The following is a 22047-nucleotide window of genomic DNA, read 5'->3' on the forward strand; positions in this document are numbered from 1 at the left end:
TTCGGGTTTGTAATCAAGTCCTTTGAGATTTGGATCTGGCGGGCAGCCTCCCGTTCAGCATTTTGCCCTCTTAAGGCATGAGGTGTATCAGTGATGTGTTGGTATCTGAGTCTACACTGGTCTTTTCCGCCCACAGCGCTTGGGATGGTGGCCTTTGGTGGTGCTAAGTATGGAGATATATGTGTTCTGTTTAATCCTGAGGGTCCTGGTGTCCTTAGAATGAGCTGTGAATCTGCACACGGAGAGCGTCTACCCTCCCCTAGAGAGGCTGTCTGCAGTTTTCCTGCCCCAAGCAAAGAATGTCTTTCCCAGGCTGAACTGTTGGGAATAACTCCTTTATTATTTCTCTTCCTTCTCCCACGTGGCCAAGGGAAGGTGACAGCTAAGACTCCAGCTAGGGAACACAGAAGCAGCTAATTCGGACTACACTGAAGCTGAGCACACACACAGTTTGGAAGGAGCATAGCGGGGTGAACAACAACCATGCATGGAAGCCTCGGGCAACCGGATCCGGGCCTCGTCGTCTTTCTGTTCTCTTTCCAAATGAAGGAACGACTTAGCAGAGATGGACCCGTGCTCCAACCTTTCTTAAGCATCTCGAGAATACAGCGTTGGATGTGGCACTTGAGAACAAGTTGGCACGAAATGGAAAGTGACTGTCTGGTCTTTGGGTGGAGGAGTTGTGTGTCCCCCTCCCTGCTTGGCTGGGCTGGGGGGCGCCCAAGGGAGGGGGGAGAGAGAGAGAGAGAGAGAGAGAGAGAGAGAGAGAGAGAGAGAGAGCGAGCGAGAGCGAGCGCAAGCAGTGGTGCAGGGAGGGTGGGCTCAGGGCCCAGGCTGCTTGCCGCCAGCCTTGGCTTTCAGCACGGGGTCCTCGTAGCGGCCGGCCCCCGGGCCAGCGGCGGCCTCCAGCGGCAAGCCCTGCTGCTGGTAGCCGTAGTTGACATTCCCGCACGGGAAGTGGCGCAGCCGGAACAGCGGCACCTCCTTCATGCTGGCAGTCAGCGCCGCCGGCTCCAGGAGCAGGGAGCCCCCCGGGAGGCGGCCGGGGGCCACACCGCCGCTGCTGCCGCCGCTCGGAGGGACAGTACAGCTTCCCTCGTGCCCCGGGTGCCCCCGGTCCTGCGGCTCCTTTTTGGCCAGGGCATTGTTCTTTCTGGCGGGTTTCTCGGTAAACCACGAGCCGTAGGTCGGGTTCCACAGGCTGGTCGGCTTGTTTCTGGACGCCTGGCCCTTGGGCAGCTCTGACGGCACGGTGGACTGGGCGAAGGCCATGTTCACGTGTCCCCCCTCTATGGCTGACCCTCTAGGGCCTCGGGCGGGGACCTCGGCCGCTGCGGGTTTCTTGGCGACTCTGCCGGAGGAAGTGGCCGGCAGAGCAGGTGGCGCGGCTGGGGCGGGCACCTCCTCCCGCGGGGCCTGGGCTGGAGATACAAGCAGCGGAGGGACGCCCTCGGGGTCCTTGGGCCGCGTGGGCACCTTTTCTTCCTCTTCCACCAGGGGCCCGTATTCAATGGGCAGGGCGGTGTTGATCACATCAGGGTCCTAGGTTGGGAGAAAGGAGTTGATAACAAGTTTGCCTCCCCAGAGACTGGGAGACTCCTGGTTTGGATAATCTCATTTAAATGCATCCTTCAGAGGAAAAAACAAATACCTTCCCCCCCCACCCCCCCAGTATTTGTAGGAGGCCCTGGGGAGCAGGAAACGAAGGAGACAGTCTCCCTGTGGTGAAGATCTTGGAGGGTGCGTTCCAGGGGTGTTAGACCATGGGAGCAGGGGTGCAGCCAGGTGCTTGGGGCAGGAGACCTCTGGCCTCATTTTACACATGAATGCATTCATTGGAAACATACGTAGATTAATCTTCCATTTCAGTATGTTCCCCACAATTCTTTCAAGTACGAAAAATTAAATTCTATGAGTATTTGATATCTAGTGTGTGTGTGTGTGTGGAGGGGGGGATGGACAGAGCCACCCTTATGTCGGCTCTCCAGGGTTGCTTCTGCTCTCTTCCTAGCTGTCCCTCCCCCGTGTCCCCGTGATGTGCAGCTTCCGTGTGAGTGCAGCCCAGCCACGCATGGCAGGCAGTCCGTTGGAGGGGCTGCCTGCTGTGGAGGGCCGGGGCCCTTGGTGAGAGCGTGGGAACCGCTAAGTGCTTGGAGGAAAGCCACCTGTGTCACCTCCACCACTCCGCATGCCATCTACCTCACAGTAACAGATGGAGACCCAGAGGCCTCGGGAGAGAAAACCTGAATTTGGGAAATTTCGATAATATTTTGTGCAAACTGCAGAGGGACTCCTGTCGCTGGGGGTTAACAGAAAATGCACATGGGTTCAGCGTTCATTTTGAAGGGTTTAGGAATAGGGGCTGTGGCATCGGGGAAAGCCACCACCTGCGATGCTGACACCCCACATGGCCACTGTTCTGAGCACCAATTGTTCCAGTAACGACCGGGGCCCTACTAATGCCTGGGGAAGCAGAAAATAAAAACATAAAAAATAATAAAAGCCCAAGTTTTTGAGCCCCTGTACTCATGTGGGAGACCTGGATGTGTCTTCTGGCTTTTGGCTTCGGCCTGGTCCAGCCCTGGCCTCTGAGGCCAGCTGGGGAGACGGAAGACTCTCTCTGTGTCTCTCCCTCCCTCTTTCTCTGCAATGCTGACTTTTATTAAATCAATCTCAAAGAAAAGAATCGAAGTAACTGCCTCCTGATACTTTTTACTCTTGCTCACCATGAGCCATTTAAATGACCTCACAGACCCCTTGAACACCCCGAAGAGGGCACCTGAGGGGTCTTCCAAGGGCTGATGGGAAATGCATGTTATGGAAAAAACTTATGCATGGATTTCAGTGTTAGGCACCACAATAAACCTTAATTCCATGTTCCCTGAGCTTTTGGAAGTACCTTTGCGTACCCTATCTAAACTGTGACATAATAACCTAAGTAAGAAGTTGACAAAGTTCTCTGGAGTCACCGCAACACCTGAACCACACTCAGTCCCTAGCGACTGTAGGATTGAACACGGAAGTTGAGGATGCTGTGGTTTGTCATGTGATTCTTCCAGAACTCCCAGGCTTGGGATTAGAGAGCCCAGTGAGAAGAGAAGCATGGGAGACAGGCAAGGAGGGACGGTCACCTTCAGACAGAGCCTCCAGGGAGGGGTAGCTAGGGCTGCAGGCGGGTTGGGGATAGCCTTGAAGTAGAGGAGGTCGGTGGTGGGGGGACAGTGGACTGCCTGCTTCTGATGGGTATGGAACACCCAGAGGGGTAACTCGGGGAGTGGGTGGAGCATCCACACAGGTGCCAGTAGGAGTGCTGGGAAACCATGACTGGGCTGCCACTCTCCCGGCCCTAACTCCCCACCAGCAACCTGGAGGTGCTTCATGGGCCTCGGTGAACTGAAACACATGCTTTATGGGGTATAGAGGTTACCAGCAATGCTGGTCCTGGACCTTCTCCATATTATTTGGACCTGTAGTCCCGCAGTAGCTCTCACAGGGGTGGTTGGACATGGAGCTTCACAATTTCACGCTACTGCTGGTTATAAACTAGGGAAACAGATGTGTCCCATCCTGCTCAGAAGCTCTACTCCTGCTTACTCTAACAGGTGCCCAGCAGGGGTTGCATTAATAGCTGTGCAAGGAGCAGATTCCTAACTCTCACTGGGTGCCCCATGTCACATTCTGGTGAAGAAAAGTAGGAGCTGCCGGTATTGATTTTATCAATGGGGCAACAAAGATACCATCCTTTCATCTTACAGTTCTCTCCCCGACCATATATCTCATTCTCTGACTAGATATTTGCCATATAGAGGGGACGCTGGTCGGGGGGAGACCCTGTTTATACCTGGGTGCAGTATTCAATCCTCTCCAAGATGATGGCAAAGTTGGGCCTGTCTTCAGGTTGATGCTGCCAGCATTGAGTCATTATCCGATATCTAAAAGAGGAAGCATGTGAAGTAAACTCAGAAATCTGTGGTTGAAAACTCCGGGTCTCCCAGCATGCCACTTGGGGACCACCTGATTGGCAGATGCTGCCCCCTACTGATGGAACTAGGACTAGCGCTCAAAGGTGTGATACTTTGGGAGTAGCTGACAAAAACTAGCAGACATCCTGACATTATGTTAAACACAGCCCCCTTTATTTCCTTCCCAAATTAAAAAAAAAGCTTCAGCCACCGAATATACTAATTATATTTCCCATCCACCTTGCTCATGGGAAGGGGCTGAGGGCGCCAGGCCACAAAGCAGAAAGCTCAGGGAATGGACACAACTAAAGGAGATGCAGATCTATGGCGCAGGGGTGTAGGGTAGCAGGGCGGAGTCTAGAACACCAACTCCCAGGAGGTGTTTAAAGGTTATGAAACTGCTAAGCCCACAGCCTCTGGCCAGGCAATGGAGTCCCTTCCTGGGACATGTCACTGCTTTGCAGGGGCTGGGTGACTGGCCCAGCTATGGAAATCCCACCCCTACCCCTGTCTGGGGAGGCAGCTCTTTGCCCCTTCATCTCAGAGAAACACACGTGGCTCCAGACACTCTGTGAAAACAGCCACCGTGGGGAGGACCTGGCTGAGTTCCCAAACAAGTCATACACAGGCCCGGGGCAGTTCTTGGGCGGGTCCATCCGGCCTCCACTGGTGACAAACTCCAGCACCTCCTGGTTGCTTTTGCTGGGGTACGGCATGTATCCGAGGGAGAAGATTTCCCACAGCAGCACTCCGAAGGACCTGGGCACGGGGCAGAAGACACAGGTTTGGGTGGGGACACATATACACGAATTCCAGCTTTTGTCTCCTATGCTTTCTTTCTTTTTTTTCCTTTCCCCATAATAGAGAACTCTTAGACTGCAGGAAGAGTGAGAAAACACCACTGTGGTGTTCCATGAAAAGAGAACTATGGTTGGTATGTCAGTTTCTGTTTTGGTCAAGGTTCAAAGCTTAGATTTTTAAAAAATCACTATTATGGTCAGTAGGCAGTTTTGAACCTGGAGTTTTTGCACATTCCATTACAGAACACTTTCCATGCTAGTACATCTTGTAAACAGAACTTGAAATGGTTGCAAAAACTTCTGCTTAGCAGTTGTGTGACAATTTCCACGTTTTTTGCTTTCAAAATATTTAAAATACGATAGTGAATATCTTTGCATCTTTTAAAACAGGAGGATTTCCTTAGGATGAGCTCTTTGAGTTTCTAGATTAGCATAATTCAGTCAAACCTAGGGTACTTCTGCTATTATAACTAGATCAAAACAACATTGACATTGAACAATTCTTGCGTCTTTTATTGAATTTCAGCCACGCGATTTGTCTTTCTGTCTAAATTGATGGATAGATACAAATCATGATGTCTTTGGAGAGAATCTAGGTGTTAATATCTTGCCTCATTTAGTCAGTTCTTCCTTTTATTAAAAACCATTACTTTTATTCATTTGAGAGGCAGAGTAACACACACACACACACACACACACACACACACACACACACACACACATAGTGAGAGGGAGAGAGAGGAGGAACAGAGAGAAAATAATTTTCCATCTGCTGGTTCATTCTCTAATGGCCACAACAGCCAGGCAGAAGCCTGGAGCTTCTTCCAGGTCTTTTGTGTGGTTGCAAGGAGACCACATACTTAGGCCAGCATCCGTTGCTTTCCCAGAAGTATTATCAGGGAACTGGGTTGGGAATAGAGAATCTGGAACTTCAACCAGGATTCTCATATGGAATGCTGGCACCACAATCAGCAGCTGAATCTGCTTTGCCACAAAGCTGGCCCCTCCCTTTCTTTTCTGAAGAAATTAAACAGATACAACTAAGTGCCACCTCTGTTTCTTCCTTCCTCCCTCCTCTTCGCTGAAATCACACGGTATTTTCACATTTTCAAGCAACATGTGAAAGTATATGAAAGCATATGAAAGCATATGAAACCATAAAAAAGTCTATGTTATAGATTTATTTTCTGTTATGTAGAATTATCCACAAGTGACATTCTACTCCTTGTTGTACTTGGCTTTTTTCTCTGCTTACTCCTCTTTTGGATTTATCCAAGTTGGTACATGCAGACTGCTCTGCCTCCAACCCAGCTCTCCACTAATGTGCTAGGAAAGCTGCAGAGGATGTCCTGAGCACTTGGGCCTCCGCCGCTCACGTCTGAGACACTGATGAAGCTGCTTGCTCCTGGCCTCACTCTGGCCCAGCCCTGTTCTGTTCAAGCATCCGGGAGAGTCAACCAGCAGACGGAAGAAATCTTTCTCCTCTCCTTCTCTCTGCCATTCAAATAAATAAATGAATAAATAAGACTTGGAAAAAAGTTTCCTGGGCCTGCCTTGGTAGCCTAGTGGCTAAAGTCCTCGCCTTGTGTGCGCTGGAATCCCATATGGATGCTGGTTCATATCACGGCTGCCCCACTTCCCTTTCGGCTCTCTGCTTGTGGCCTGGGAAAGTAGTCGAGGATGGCCCAAAGCCTTGGGACCCTGCACTGTGTGGGAGACCCAGAACAGGCTCCTGGCTCCTAGCTTTGGGTTGGTTCACCTCCAGTAATTGAGGCCATTTGGGGAGTGAACCAGTGGATGGAAGATCTTTCCCTCTGCCCCTCCTTCTCTCTGTAAAAATCTGACTTTCCAGATCTTAAAAAGTTTGCTGTGATAGAACTAAAGCATACTCTGTTTTGTCGCCCCTACTAGCAGGTGGTCAGGCTGAGTGTGCTCCCTCTCCCCAGTCTCCAAAACCTTGCAAGGGAACATCACGTTCTGGCCCACATCAGCTTAGTCCGTAGTAGAGCTGAGGGCTGCGGGACATCCATGTGTCCGCACCATGGCTCCATTGCTTCACGACTCTCGGATCCTGACGGGCTTGGCTGCTGCTGCTGCAGGTGCTCCAGCCCTGGGGCATGCCTGGGTCATTTGAGGGGCCATTCCAACAGATAACCCATCCACTCCTGCAGTGTCCATTCCATCAGGCCTGAGAATGGAGCACTGAAAGAGTTCCCAGGCGATGCTGGTGTTGTTGACCACAGGACATGCTTCGGGATCCACCAAGCTGAGCTAAAGCCACAGCTTGCTGGCTCGCCCCCAGCAACGGCTCTTCTTGCTTGGCACCAAGCAGGAGCTTTGACCACTGCAGCTTAGGCTTGGAGCACTGGCACCTGTCGTCTCCCTGTATTTCCTGTGGCCCATGTTGTCTGGATTCCCTGAGGTTTCTCTCTGACTATTTTCTCCTCTTTACTCTCTGATTCCCTCCTGCAAGCTTAAAGAACATCCCCACCGGTGTGTACCGTCCTGGCTACGGGCTGCTGTGCATGCTGGGTCTGCACTCTTAGGGTCAGGGGCTCCTCTGGGTGCTGGGCTGCACTCCCATGGCCACGGGCTGCTCCATGTGGTTCTTTTTGTCCTTTGTGCTTGGCACCTGGTTGCTTTCTCCTGGAAATTTACATCCTGTTCTGGGAAATCTTTACATCTTTACATTCTTGCATTCTCTTCATTTCATCTGTTCTTTTTTCCCAGGACTCCCATTTTGTCACCTAATTAGATCTATGGGTCTAATCACCTTAATTTTCTTCCCTTTCCTGTCTATCCCATCCCTCTAGAGTTGCTTCCCTTTCTTGAAGATTTATTTAACCCTAAATATTCCAACCTTTCAGTTCCTTTTGCTTTTCTGTCATCATATATAACAAAAAAGAAACTTGAGCATTTAGAACAGCTCGCATTGTGAAGGATTTGTGAATACCGAGAGTTCTTGGTTCCTGCTATTTTTGGCATCACATTACCATGGTCCATTTGTCACAATTAATGACCCCATATTAACATGTTATTAGCAAAAAAGAAAAAATACTTCACTCAGATTTCCTTAGTTTTTGCTGACTTTTCTTTTCTATTCCATAATCCCATTAAGATTTCACAATGCACTTGGGATTCTGTGTCCTTGGCCTCCCTCTGATTGTGACAACTGCTCAGCATCTCTCCTGTTTGATGACCTTGATGGGCTTGAGGCAGATGGAGATTTGCATAGAAAATCCAGGAACCGGACTGGGTCTGCAGTGCTTAGGTTGGGGCTGTGCAGTGTGAAAGGTGAAGTGCCCTTTTCACGACATCTCAAGGGGACAGATAGGCTATGGCAGGATGGTGACCTCGACCATCCTTCTCCACTGTTGAGCTTCTCTTTCTCCCCTGCTTCCCCACTGACCCACTCCCCACCTGGCACCCCGTGCCGTGCACTTTGGAAGGGAGATGCCAAGTGAGCCCCATTTATGATTCGGGGACTATGCCCTCTTTGAGGGCTCCTATTATATTTCAATTTCTATTTCTATTTCTATTTCCCACAGCTCTTTCTCCCTCAAAGTCTTTTGTTTAAATAACCCAATTGTTCCTCATTTACAAGTGCAATAGTTTTTCTTATCTATTGGGGGATATAACAGTCTTAAAATTTTTTTAAGCTTACTTGCTCACTTTAATTTTATCTGAAAGGCAGACAGACAAGAGAATGTGTTTATGAGAGAGAGAGAGAGAACTCCCATTTGATGGCTCACTCCCAACAGCTCAGAAAAGCCAGTGGCGGGTCAGGTCAGAAACAGGAGGCTAGCACTCTGTCTGGGTTTTCCAACATGTGTCATGGGAAGTCTAAGCACTTGAGCCATCATCTGCTGCCTTCTGTGGTGTGTGAGCAGGGGAGCTTGGACTCAACCCAGTGCTATGGGATGCAAGCATCCCAAGCATGACTGCAGTGATGTGTCAAACACCTGTCCCACACGACAGTGTTCCTAAGTGGTCCTGTTTCTTCTTCCAAGTTCTTCTCTATAGGTTGGTTTGCTTCAGTCCAGAATTCTTAGATGTTTGTTGCTTCTTGGTAGTTTGTTCATGTATGAAGACTGGGACATGTAAAAGCTCTGGGGAGCCCATTAGACACGAGGATTGCTGGCTGGTGGTTGGCACATGTCCACACACCTGGTGGCTTCAAGATTCTCTAGGAGAGAATGTTTTCCCTGCTGCTTCTGACTTCCAGAAACTGTTGCTAGGTGGCTGCATCATCCCAGTGTCTGCATGTTTTCTGTGCATGAAATTTCTTGCTTATTCTCCCTTACAAGGACAAGGGTGATGGTGATTAAGACACCCAAAACTTGAGAATCCAAGTGTATCCCCCACCTTTAGATCCTCAACTTGGTTATATCTGCAAAGACACTTTGTTTTATTTTTTTTCTTACAAGGTCGCACTTATGAGCTTCTGGGATTGGACCTAGCACCTTTGGAGGGCCATGATTTGACCCATGCATTGAGAGAGCCCACTTGTGCAACCTCCTGCCTGTCAGTGTCCTTGGTGCTGAAGTGACAGGTGAACCATGCAGGCATAAGCAGGTGCACCTTAAAGAAATCCCTGCTTATCGCAGAACAGCTGACTTGTGGTGGGGTCTATGTACCCCAGACCAGAGTGACTTTGTCTTAGATTGTTTTATTCCCCCATTGGAAAGGGAGACACACACAGAGAAGGAGAGACCGAGAAAGATCATCCATCAGCTGGCCCACCCACTAAAAGGACACAACAGCAGGAACCAAGCCAATCAGGAGCCAGGAATCCCCTTCTCCAAGCCCTGCATACAGGCACAGGTTGTCAAGACCTGGTGCCACCTTCCACTGCCCTCCCAGGCCACAAGCAGGGAGCCAGACGGGAAGTAGAGCAGCTAGGACATGAACTGGCACCCCACATGGGATCTCGGTAAATGCAAGGCAAGGATTTAGCCATTAGGCCATCGCGCTGGGCCCCAGAGTGACTTTAGTTAAAGAGGAAACACCAGTCTCTTTTCTTACAGTTTATTTTAAAAATTTATTTGAAAGATGAGTTGCAGAGAGACTGAAAGATGGAAAGATTTTCCATCTGCTGCTTTACTCCCCAAATGGCTGCAATAACAAGGGCTACGCCAAGCCAGAGCCAGGAGCCCCGAGCTGCTTCTGCTGTTTCCCCAGTGCATTAGTAAAGAGCTGGAGCAGAAGTGCAGCAGCCAGGCCTCGAACTGTAGCCCATGTGGGATGCTGGCGTCAGAGGTGGTGGCTTACCCCGATACAGTTTTGATCCTAGAGGAGAGACCGCTGACGAGTTCTGAGGGACCAGGGGATGGCCCACACTACTTAGTTACTTGAGTTCTCCAGTGAACTTTCCCGCTTGCTCCTCCTCCATGTGCATTGGCAGGGCCTTTGGGGCTCTTGGGGAGAGGGCACAGCCCGCTTCTGGACCGAAGCCATTGGTGCAGACAGGAGCCTCTGGTCTCCTTGCAAAGGGACCGCTTGTCCAAACACTTTCTGGCTTCCTAAATGTCATCCTTACTGCCTTCTTTGTCCTTGTGGAGTTGAATACTATGAAGACTCCCATCTTGTGTGTGTGTGTGTGTGTGTGTGTGTGTGTGTGTGCTTTGTGAGAGAGCATGGATTCACATTGCTGTTTAAAATGACTCATGCTGTCCTTCATTCACCAAAGTTCATCAGCATCACCTGGGAGTTCATCAGAGATGCAGACTGCCAGCTGTAACCTAGAGCTTCTGGGTGGGGGCTGCTTTTGTTGTTAAGATTAATTTATTTTATCGGAAAGGTAGATTTATAGAGAGAAGGAGAAACAGAGAGTAAGATCTTCCATCTGCTGGTTCTCTCCTCAAATGGCTGCAATGGCCAGAGCTGAGCTGAGATTCAGAAGCCAGGAGCTGCACAGTTGTGGGTGCAGGGTCCCAAGGACTTTGACCATCTTCCTCTGCTTTCCCAGGCCATAAACAGGAAGCTGGATCTGAAGTGGGGCAGCTGGGACATAAAGTGGCAGCCATATGGGAATGCTAGCACTTGACGGTAGAGGATGAGTCAGTTAAGCCATCATGCCAGCCCCAAGGAACTGTGTTTTAGGGAAGCCTTTCTAATAATTCTTCTTGCTGATGATGCTGTGAAACCACTGTTGAGGTGATCTCTGTTCCTCTTGACCTCTTTCCTCCCAGCACAGGGTCCCCAGCAAGGGGCGATGGGTTGTCTGGCTCAAGAGCACCCCTAAGTCCACAAAGCTATGGAGGAGGGGAACAGAGAGACTTACCAGGTGTCTGTTTTGGAAGTAAATATTCCTTCCATGAAGGCCTCTGGGGGCATCCACTTAACTGGCAGCATGGCACACCCACCCTTTCTGTAGTAGCTTGCTCTGTCGGGAAGAAGAGGAGAGCAAGCTTGGACCTGGAACCGGCACAGAGCAGAAGCCGGTGGGACACCCATGAGAGAAGCAACAGCAATAGTGACTTGGTAGAGGGTGAAATTAGTTGGGGAGGGGTCCTGGTTGAAACTTAACAAAACAGTCCCACTTGAGGCAGGAAGGAAAAGGTCTACGCAATGACCAACATCCGGCAGCAGACATTTAGAGATCCCTGCTGGGGTTTTGCTCATCCTAACCCACAATGAGCAGCAACACTCAAACCATGTGAGTACTGTGTTCCTGGGGACCTGCAGGAATGAAGATTCCCAGTGGGCACACCAAGAGCAGGGCTTGAGTCTCAGTCATCCTGGAGCCTTTCCAGCACTCAAGCAGCTTACGCTTCCACCCAGGCACTTGACACATCATCTAGATGGGCTGGGGAGGGGGAGCTGCCTCTCCTGACACACAGCAAGGTGCATTCGTGGCAGTGCTGATAGAAGTGAATTAATGAACTCATCTGCCTGTTAGGGCAACTCCACGCCTAGCCCTGTATTCTCCTGTCTGGATGTGTTATGGGAGCTTCCTGCCAGCTGCCTACATTCATTAATTAGTTCACAGAGGTGCACTGATGGGGCTTAAGGACCAAGGAACTTACTTGGATGAACACTGCTGCCCAATGAGATTGGCTGGGTGTGTGGGGAACTGCGGGGTCATGGGCGAGTTCAGATTTGGGGGACTGCAAACTCTACGTGGGCGGCAGAAGCTTCCATGAGCCCAGCAGTGAGCACAGAGAACTGATGCAGCGCTGGGCTCAGCTCATGGGATCTGCTTTGTCCACACCAGGATGAGAGCATGTTGGAGAGCTGCCAGAGTCGAGGCTGGGAAGGAAACAGATGGCAAGGGACTCACTAAGTCCCATTGCACTTTTGTGCCTTAAATCGGAAGTAGTCGGGGAAATTCTGAGACAGGAGGACAAGCAGGGATGGAACCTTGGGTGGGGGGGTGGAAGGTCAAGTGGAACATGTGGGATGGACAGCCATGGAAGGAGACTCCAGAAGTGCTCTTCTTAACCCAAGTTTCCGAGTGCTGCTGTCCTGTGGTGAGGTGGCAGTTTCAGGACCCTGGGCCCTCCGGTTGGCTGATGAGGCCTTCCTGTCACCTACACTTGTCTAATGAATCTTTCCAAAGCGCTAGAGCCTTCCAGAGCCATCTCTCCTTGCTCTACCCCTGAAGGAGAGGAAAGTGGCTATTAGTGACCACGCAAAGGAGTAATGCACTCAGCTCAGGTAGCAAGTCTCTGTTGGGAATAACTAGAGAAGAGGAAACTAGGCATTGGGAAGAGAAGAGGGAAAATGAAACAGAAGATTTTAAAAAATTCAAACATTTTAATTCTTTTAAAAATTGCAGCCTTAAGACTGGAACAGGGATAAAGAAGTGAGGCTGAGCTAATGTCTGTGGGTTGGAGATACCCACCCCCACCCCCCCACACACACACACACACACACACACACTCATCCTGGTGTGGATAACGCAGACCCAGGAGCTCAGCCCAGTGCTCTGTCAGTTCTGGGGTGCTCACTCCTGTGCTCATGGAAGCTTCTGCTGCCCACCTAGAGTTTTTGTGGGTTGAGGAGAGGAGCTGAGGAAGCTAACACTTATTTCAAAGCTTTTTCCGTTACAAAGGCCCAAGCCATTCAGGGTCTCAGAACATGGCAGGGTTAGCGCATTGGAGCCTAATTAAAAACCAGGTGTCGATTGCTGCGGGCAGTGTGATTGTGGAAGGAGATTCCCAGACCAGAGACCTAATTAAGGCTTCTCGCATTCTGAAAGGGACTCTGATGAAATTTCAGGTTGAAAGCTGACAAAGGAATGGGGGAGGTGAGGTCCAAGGGGCCACAACCAAGGAGACAAGCTTGCTTGGGTGGCAACAATCTTACCTGTAGATGTCTCGTGCCATGCCAAAGTCTCCAATCTTGGCCACCCTTCCGGTGCCTGGACAGGTCAAGAGGCAGTTCCTGGCAGCAATGTCCCTGGGAAGAGAAAAAAGTAAGGAAACACGAGTGTTGAGCTTGTCCTGGGTGGGTGAGGCTACAATATCCACCACTAGGATCGTCACCTCCAATCTGCAGTTCAAACAGTTCTCTATTCTACTTGGTATTTCTTCTGTTCTATTACCCTTCAGTGTGAAATGGCTGTGCCAATTCTAGGCCTCAGACCTAGCAGGGAAACGGAAAAGGATTAGGGGAAATGATCGACAATGCTTAATAGGACAGTAATAAATAAAATGACTATAATAGGAACTAGAATTTATCGGCTTTTTACTATGTGGTAAGCATTGTTGTAAGTGCTTCGGATCTAATTCTCACAACAATTCTATAAGATACACGGAGCTGTTAATATCCTCATTTTATTAAAAAATTAAGCCTAAAGCAGATACAATACAAGGATGTCAGAAATGTAGTTTGGTCTTTGGCTGTCATTTTATTTTATATAAGCTAGAATATATTCCAGAAGAGTGGGACAGAGACAGAGACTCCCCCATCTGTTGATTCATTTTCCAAATGCTCATAATAGCTGGGGTGGGCCAGGCTGAAGCCAGCAGCTGGAAAGCCAATGCTGGACTCCCCCGTGGGTGGCAGGTCCTTGACCACCTAGCCGCCCCTACTGCCCCTGGGGTCTGCAGTGGCAGGAAGCTGGCACTGGAAGCAGAGCGGAGACTCAAACCTACGCACGTTGATACCAGCATCTCCGCGAGGCCATATGCCTAGCCCTGGCTGCTGTTTTGCACAGACCACTGTTTTGTGTCTGTCTATTGTTTAAAGGAATGTTCTGGAACTATATGACTTCCATGATAAATTCAAGTAGGTTAAGGTATTCTCCAGTATTTCTACTTTCTTGAAGAAATCACCTTTAGGGTTCCACTCCTTGGTGGAGAAAGAATTTGCAGGACATGCAATTGGCTGTTAAGATAGTATTATTATTATTTTTTAATAGGAGCTACAGGCCAGCATTGTAGTGAGGCCGGTTAAACCGCTACCTGCAAAGCTAGCATCCATATGGGCACTGGTTCAAGACACAGCTGTTCCACATGTGATCTGGCTCTCTGTTAACATCCCTGGGAAAGCAGCAGCAGATGGCCTGAATGTGTGGGTCCCTGCCACCCACACAGGAGACCCGGATGAAGTTCTGGGCTGCTGGATTCATCCCTGGCCTTGGCCATTTGGGGGAGTAAACCAGCAGATGGAAGATATTTGCCTCTCCTTCCTTCCGTGTAATTCTGCCTTTTGGATAAATAAATCTTTTTTAAAAAAAATTCCAGAGCAATGGGTTGGGATATGGAGTGGACGTGGTTAGTCACTCGCCCGACCCAGAAGGCTTAAGTTGAAGTTTGAGGGACTGTGGTGCATAAATGCTTCAAAAAAACCACCAAAAAATGTAACATGTATGAAGAAAGATCGCTGACTACATCGTCAGTAAATCTTGAGAGAAACAGTGCAGGAGGTTGGAAACAATATTTATGGCTCCAGAGAGACCTGCAAGTTGCTGGGTCTGGAGTGGTTGCTGAAAAAAGTGAGCTTAAGTGTAATGGTGAGAAAGGAGATGTGGTACTATAGAACATACTGAGAATCGCTAGCACGACCCATAATTCTTGAGGTCGCAGGAAACCCTGTTCAAGGAAAATAGCAAATGGCAGGGAGTGGGAGCCCAGGCCTCTGAAGAGGGAGCTGCCCTCCCAGTCCCCAGGGTGCATCTGTCTGGCCACATTGGGCATGCCAAGGCAGTGCAGTGTGGGGTGGAAGAGGCACTTCCGCCAAAGCGAACACACTCCCTGGTCTCATCCCTCCGTTTTCACTAAGGAGAGGGCCTGGCTTTCTAAACTCTAGGCTCCTGTGGCATCTCTGATTTTCTGTTTTGTACTCATGTATCCTAGCTGTTAGGAACAGGCCTTCTGCTGTTTGTGGACATGGGAGAGTCAGTGATTTTAAACAGGAGCTTTTGCTTGTTGAATTAGAAGCAAATCATCAGGAAGAACTTCGCGAAGAGCCCAATGATTTATTTCACTTTTCAGGTTTCAGAATCAAGGTGAAAGCTGAAAAAGTCACCAACATCCCCCAGGATGGAACAGAATCATGTGTGGGCCTGATGTCCTAGTCACACAGGAAGAAGCAATGTGTAAGAGTAAGGCAGAACTGGTGTGATGGTTCAATTGGCTAGCCATCTGACTGCAAGTGCCAGCATCCTTTACGGGCACTAGTTTTTATCCCAACTGTTCCAGTTCAGCTCCAGCTCGCTGCTTACGGCCTGAGAAAGTAGCAGCAGATGGCTGAAGTCTTTGGGACCCTACACCGCTTTTGGAAGACCTAGAAGTTCCTGGCTTCAGACCAGCTCAGCATTAGTCATTGCAGCCATTTTGGAGCGTGAAACAGTGAGAGGGACATCTTTCTCTCTGTCTCTCTGCAAATCTGCCTTTCCAATAAAAATAAAGAAATCTTTAAAAAAAAAAAAAGAAGGAAAACATTCACTCTGCTTTATTTCAGAGAGTTTTGGAAGACATTTTTGTACCCCTATTATAGATCAGAAGATAAATGGGCAGGGTCCTTGCCTTAGAGTTTTCCATTGTTGGTTGTGTGAAAGTGTGAACTCCTATAGTGTCCCATTTAGGGGTGTAGTTTTTAAGTGGGAGAACCTTGGCGAGGCAGGCTTCAATGGTCAGGTGACAGGCAGGAGCTCCCTAAGAGGCTGAGAATAGCGTTCAGGGCTCTGGATAGTTCCCTCTGCCCACGTGACTCAGGAGGCAAACGGAGCCCTGATTGAGTAAGGACAAAGCTGAGTCTTTCCAACAGCTCTGGAGAGACGAAGCCGTGTGGACAGGCAGGGGCGCTCTCCATGTGGAGAGCAAGACCCCTGGGACTCACCGGTGGATGAAGTGGTTTTCCTCTAGATACTGACAGCCACAGGCAATGTCCCGAGCTACATGCAGCAGGTCCAGCATGGCCAGGGAGGAGGGCTGATTCTGTGGGATATAGTAGCCATTAGTGTGGGGAGACTCTGGCATCAAGTTCCCTGAACGTGTGGCTCTTGCCAGCAACTTGGCCCTGGCTGCACACTAGCATTCACCTGGAGGTGCTGAGAACACATAGACACCTGGGCTCCCACCCAGACCAAGGACTGGTTCAATGGGGGTGGATGCTGCAGCGATGTGCCTGACAGCTTTACAGGTAACCATAAGCCACAGTGGAAGCTGGGAAGGCCCAGACAACAGGATCGGTCCACCCCTGTTCTCCTCTGCATCTGTTTCTAGCACAGCCTTCTGAAGCTGCTGATCATCCTTGAGGGATAACCAGGCCTGGGAGGCAACCAGCAAGGACCAACGTTGCTTTCGGAGTTCTCTCTTTACACCTGTGCAGTTTTTACATGTGAGGTTTTCTCTGAGAAGATCCATGTCCAAAGCGAATGGAGAAATATTTTTGGAAAGGACTGGGTGACCTCTACCTCTTCTGGAACAGGTGAAGCCCTTCCCTGCCTGGGGCCACACATGGGCATTGCTTCTGTCCCAGCCTCGCTGGGTACCAGCTATATTTTCTGAAGGTCTCATTCTGTCTCGGTCTCTTGTTTTGTTGCTGGGACCCCAGGGTCTGGCAGCTGTTGTCAGGCTCACAGGTGTGTCAGGACCCACACCAAGAGGCTCTGTAGAAACGCTCCACAGAGATATACAGCCTGGGGCTGTGGGATGGGAGGGCTGTGCAGGTCCAGGCAGTGGCTTCTGGGGTTGTGAGATAGATGGGAAGTATCCTGAGGGAGGCACTCAGGGTGCCACGATGTTGGAGGCATCTTGTTTCTCTCCAGGCAAAGGCTTTCTGCTCCTGCCCCAGAGGATCGAGTCCTTACCGTGGCAGAGCCATGAGGGAGGAGCTTATCCCCCAAGTCCTGTGTCCCAACCCATGTCCCTCGGGACACCTGCTCCCGGGCTGGCATTGCTTGGCTGAAACTGCTGGCAGAAGGTTCATGCTCCCTGCAGTGGGCAGTCAGCAAGTGTGCCTGTGTCGAGTGTGCAGTATGCTGTGTCTAGGTACTGCACGTGTCTGGGCTATCTGATGTGTGTATGTGTGTGTGGCTGTCTGCTATATGAGCATGGTGTGTGTGTGTTGAGTGTGGTGTGAGGAATGTATGTGTGTTGTGTCTGGATGTTTAATGTATGTGGTGTGTGTGTTTATTTGTGCATGTAGCTGCCTGATGTGAATGAATGTGTGTATGTGGTGTGTGGTATGCATATGTGATGCGTGTGGGTGTTTGGTGTGTATGGGTGTGGTGTATGTATTTGCGTGTCTAGCTGTTTGGTTTGAGTGAGGTATGTGCATGGAATGTATATGTGGTATGTTTGAGTGTTTGAGGTGTACATGGTGTGTGCATGTGTGTGTGTGTGTCTATGTGTAGGTTATGTGTTTGGGGGTATGGATGATGTGTGGACACTGTGGTTAAGCTGACACTTGCCCAGCAGCGTGGGTGGAGCTAGCCATGCACTTGCTGCTGTTTGTACGCACCTGGAGCACAGAACAACCTGGAATCAGGTTTCACTGCCCCCCTGCCCTGTTGCATGGTGCTTCCTCTGGCATCCCAATATTCCTCCCTCAGCCATGGACACCCGCCACGGGCACTTGGAGAAGGTCCACTGTTTTCAAAGCAGACTGTGGGATGGATGTGGGAGATTCAGAAGGTAGGGAGATTCTGGCTCAGCAAGTTTCTCAGGGACAGGAATGCCCCGAGTCTTGATGGTTATGTGTGCTGGCTCAGTGGCTTTGCCAGTATTACCTGAATCAATGAAATTGCTCCTAGGACCAAGCAGGCTCGCAACAAATATTTGCAAAATAAACTCTTGCATATGCAAACATTCTGTGGATATTAAAAAGGGATGTTCTCAAAGCAGTGAGGTTCTGGGACCAACCAGTGGTTTTGGTCTGTACCCATGAATTCCATTTCCACTGCAGACGTGGTTGGTCTGGGCTCCCATGCTCTTGATGTCAATCCTGTGCATCTCTGGTCTTTGTCAGGTCTGCAGAACTGTCCTGTGCCGGGGCTGGCAGAAAGTAAGGATAGCACCCTTGCTAATTCTGCTTCATGAACCTGGTGCTTTCGCACAGCAAGCTGCTCCGAGAAACTCCAGGTGACTCAAACAGAGGCCCTGGGTGGATGTCACGCCATTGGAACCAGTGCATCTCCAGGCACATCTCCAGTCGCCCTCTCGCAGTCATGATTTTTCCATCCCTGCTTGTCTCTTGGCCAGCTTTCCCTTCTTGGTTCCTTATGAGCCTCCTTTGACCACTGGAAACGACATTTAGCTGGATCCACATCTCACCAGGATCAGTTTTGTAGCCCATAGTTTCCATAGGGGAAGCCCAACAATAACCTTGCTCCTGCCCCACCACAAGCACATTTATGCTGTCATTCTGGAGGGTCATTACCCATCATAGGTCAGGCCCGTTAGGAAGGACCAGCTCCCCTGGGTCAGGTGGGTGTAAGGGGAGGCACAGAGAAGGATGACTGGGTTACCACCTGGAGTGGGCTCATGAAGACACAGGTGCATGGTTGGCAAAGGGACTCTCACAAAACACAAGCAGGGGAAGAGGAAGAAGAGCAGATTTGTGGGAGGAATACAGCCTGGTCTTTCCCAAGGTTGGGCTGCCTCCGTGTTGCAAGCATCCCCTTCAGGAGCGGGGAACTTCCAGCCCATGAAATCACGCAGTCTGGCCCTGCCAAGGTAACAGCTGGCAGGATTTGGAATTCAGTAAATTTACAGCAGGCTATTTTTTAAGTTGAAAATTACTGCCCACCAATGACTGTCTAAATATCCAACTGAGCATCGGCAGAGAAAAGGGTTCCTCATCTCTGCTGGTCCAGGCAGGGCCTGCTGATAGATGTCGGAACTTGGCAGTAGGCTCCAGCTCTGAACCTTCCCCGTCCCACCCACCTCCCTTTGCCCAGGCATGGCAGGGATGGGAGGGATGAAGGATCTGCCTTTCCCTGTCAGAGCTTGGTTCCTGTGAACAGTGTTTAAATCCTCTTTTATCACCAAAGTAGAGAGACACCTTTGTCTGCAAGAGAGAGAGAAGCTCCACTCCTCACGCCCATCTTCTCCCATCTCCAAAGTCCTTGGACTTGCTACATGATGGGTTCCTAAATTCCCTTCACAATGTCTCTCTCTCCCATGCATGGTATTTTTTTGCCTTAGTCCTTAGCAAAATAGAACTCATATACAGACAGCAAATAGGCGATTCTTTTCTTAGGATTTCTGGGTCCACTCCAGGGTTGTTTCCTTTCCAAGTGCTAGCCTTTTCACCAGCACATGCATGCAACCTCTTCCTAAAGATTTCAGCCCATCAGTTCCATGGCCAAACCACAAGGCTGGGAAGTCTGAGTGCTAGTATTTGAATTTCAGAGAGGGAGGACATCAGAGTGAGAGGATGACATGACTATTCACCCTGAATCAGTCTCTGGCTTCCCAGAGAAATGGAGCCTGGCTAAAGAATGCTTTGTGCAAGTCTTACACAAGCTCATTGTACCTGGGGGAACGTGATCCTTTCCATCCACTCTGTGTTGGTCATTCCCTCCTCTCCAAACCCAAGGGCTACCTTCATGGGTCCTAACCTGTCCTCCCTCCTGCTCTTCCTGGCTCCTGCTCCCATCTTTGCTCTCATCACCCCTGCAGCAAGTGTGGGTCCCACTCACCGGACGAGGCCGGGTCTCCCGGAGGAAAGACTTGAGGTCTCCTCCTGCCATGAGCTCCAGCAGGATGAAGCGGGGTAGAGCTTGTAGACTGACTCCGATGCAGCGCACAATGTTCTGGTGGTTGAATTTGCTGCAAAGGAGATGCCTGTGACCGACTGAACTGGGCAATCAGGGATAATCTTAAGTGGGGGAGTGGGATGCAAAATCATGTTTTCGGCTTGCATTCTGCCAATATGGGCAGCTGAGAAGGGGGCGAGGTCAGTGGGCAGGAGGACATTGGGTTGGAGGTGGGAGGAAACTGCTCAGGCACATGGCTAAGAAAGCAGAATCTGGACTGAAAGATGATCATACCCTGAATTAGAATGGCTAATTGCTCCCCTGTGGTGAAAGGGAGTGATTTAGGTCTCTGTCATATACTTTCCAAGTTTTAGTCAACACTTGCACAATCAACAACATGCAAAATAAATAAAAAAAAACCACATGTTATCTTTAAAGCGAGGTGCAGACCTAGCTGTGTGTCTGTGGCTGTAGAACCCCCCAGGCACATCAGTCACACTGTCCTGCTCTGTTACTCCAGTCACTCCCACCCAAGCACATGCCAGGCTGTGTCCACAAAGGGAAGCTGTGGTCAGAACAGGTGTTCTCATCATCAGTGAAGAGGAGCAGGCCAGCTGGCATCCTGCTCTGCTAATGTGAACCCAGAGAAGGGTGCTCCCAGCCTGGGAGAGGCACGTTTCCGTTGTGCCAGATCTATGTGTGGGATCAGTAAGGGGCCTAAACCTTGTACTGGGATTACACTTTGTGGCGTGCATGCATGAGTAAGGCTTGGTCCTGTGACACCGGCATCCCATATGAGGCCCTGTTTGAACCCTGATGTGCCACTTCTGATCCAGCTTCCTGCTAATGTGCCTGGGAAAAGCAGCTAGAAGATAGGCCAAATGCTTGGACCCCCTACCACCAGGTGGGGGAGACCCAGATGGAGTTTCTAGCTCCTGCCCAAACCCTGGCCATTGTAGCTATTTAGGGAGTGAGCCAGGGGATGGCAGATATCTCTGCCTGTCTCAATGTAACTCTGCCTTTACAATACATACATTTAAAAAAAGAAAAATAAGAAAGCAGTGTGGAGAATCCTGGGGAGAGCAGACATGGCGTGCTGGGGCCAGCACCGCTTCCCTTAGACATCTGTCAGCTGGAGAGTTCTCCATCATGTTTGTGGAAGGAAGGGGAAGAGTAAGGAGAATATCTCCTAGGCTTTACCTGATGATCAAGGCCTCCATGAGGAAATCCAGCTCGTCCTGTTCAGAACACACCTCCGGCAGGGTCTGGGCACAGAAGGGCAGGGTGGAGAGGAGGAACCGGCTGTGAGAGGAGAGCCATGGCCCACAAAAACTTTAGGCCAAGGTTAACCTCAAGATATAGCCACCTCTTACCTTGACAGCCACTTGCAGGGGGCTTGGGTCATTGGGCATCCCAGACACCTGGCCTTCATATACTTCCCCAAAGGCACCATGGCCCAGACCCCTGTGAACAGGATACACGATGAGGCAGATCCCATCGGACCACGACACAAGCTGGGTTTCCTGAGGCTGTGCACTGCACTGGGCGGGGGGGGGGGGGGTTAACACACACACACAGAAGGGCTGGCTGCTCAGAGAAGAGACTCTAGGCTCTACCCGTGGTAGAAAAGAGCACCATGAAGGGAAAAGGTGATTTAAAAAAATGCAGACACCTTTGGGTGGTACCGAGAAGGCTGGGGCACTTTTTTCTACTTTTGGGGTCTTGATGATCCCCAGCCTCTCTTACCAAGGACTGCTGTGGCACTGACCGGATGAGGGTGATGTTCTTCCGGGGCACCTCCTTCAGGTCACTGATGGAGGAGGTCTTGCCGGCGAAGCAATAGTTAGGGTTGTAGTCGGTCATGATGGTCGAGGTGCGGAGCTTGCTCAGCTTGTACTCAGGGCTCTGCAGCTCCAGCTGCATGGCCTGTAGCTCCTGGTGCTTGCGGCGGTACACTGCGGACAGACAGGGGGACAGTGGCTATGTGGCTAAGACCCGGAGACTGCAGGAAGCCCCTCTGGCTCTCTGTCTCCCCTCTTTATTCAGAACTAAGAACAAAAGGACTGCAGGTGTGAAAGTGAACCAAAGAAGAGATGGTTCTATTCTCTCAGACAGGGCAAAGCCACCAGAG

At 50.2% G+C, this 22047-nt stretch overlaps 1 protein-coding gene across 1 annotated transcript in view; it reads right to left on the bottom strand.

Moving 5' to 3' along the window:
• Positions 1–820: 820 nt before the first annotated feature.
• Positions 821–22047, bottom strand: part of ALK (ALK receptor tyrosine kinase) — a 667016-nt gene continuing 645789 nt past the window's right edge. The window contains exons 20-29 of the mRNA XM_040993973.1: positions 21685–21871; positions 21290–21380; positions 21117–21181; positions 19860–19989; positions 16052–16149; positions 13073–13165; positions 11046–11147; positions 4587–4721; positions 3842–3932; positions 821–1542 (exon numbers count right to left, since the gene is read on the bottom strand). Coding sequence (XP_040849907.1) covers positions 823–1542; positions 3842–3932; positions 4587–4721; positions 11046–11147; positions 13073–13165; positions 16052–16149; positions 19860–19989; positions 21117–21181; positions 21290–21380; positions 21685–21871 — 1712 coding nt within the window. The 3' untranslated portion in view covers positions 821–822. The remainder of the gene's footprint in view (positions 1543–3841; positions 3933–4586; positions 4722–11045; positions 11148–13072; positions 13166–16051; positions 16150–19859; positions 19990–21116; positions 21182–21289; positions 21381–21684; positions 21872–22047) is intronic.

The sequence above is a fragment of the Ochotona curzoniae genome, unplaced genomic scaffold (assembly GCF_017591425.1).
Source record: "Ochotona curzoniae isolate NIBS_2020 unplaced genomic scaffold, NIBS_Ocur_1.0 contig_883, whole genome shotgun sequence".
Classification (NCBI taxonomy): Eukaryota; Metazoa; Chordata; class Mammalia; order Lagomorpha; family Ochotonidae; genus Ochotona; species Ochotona curzoniae.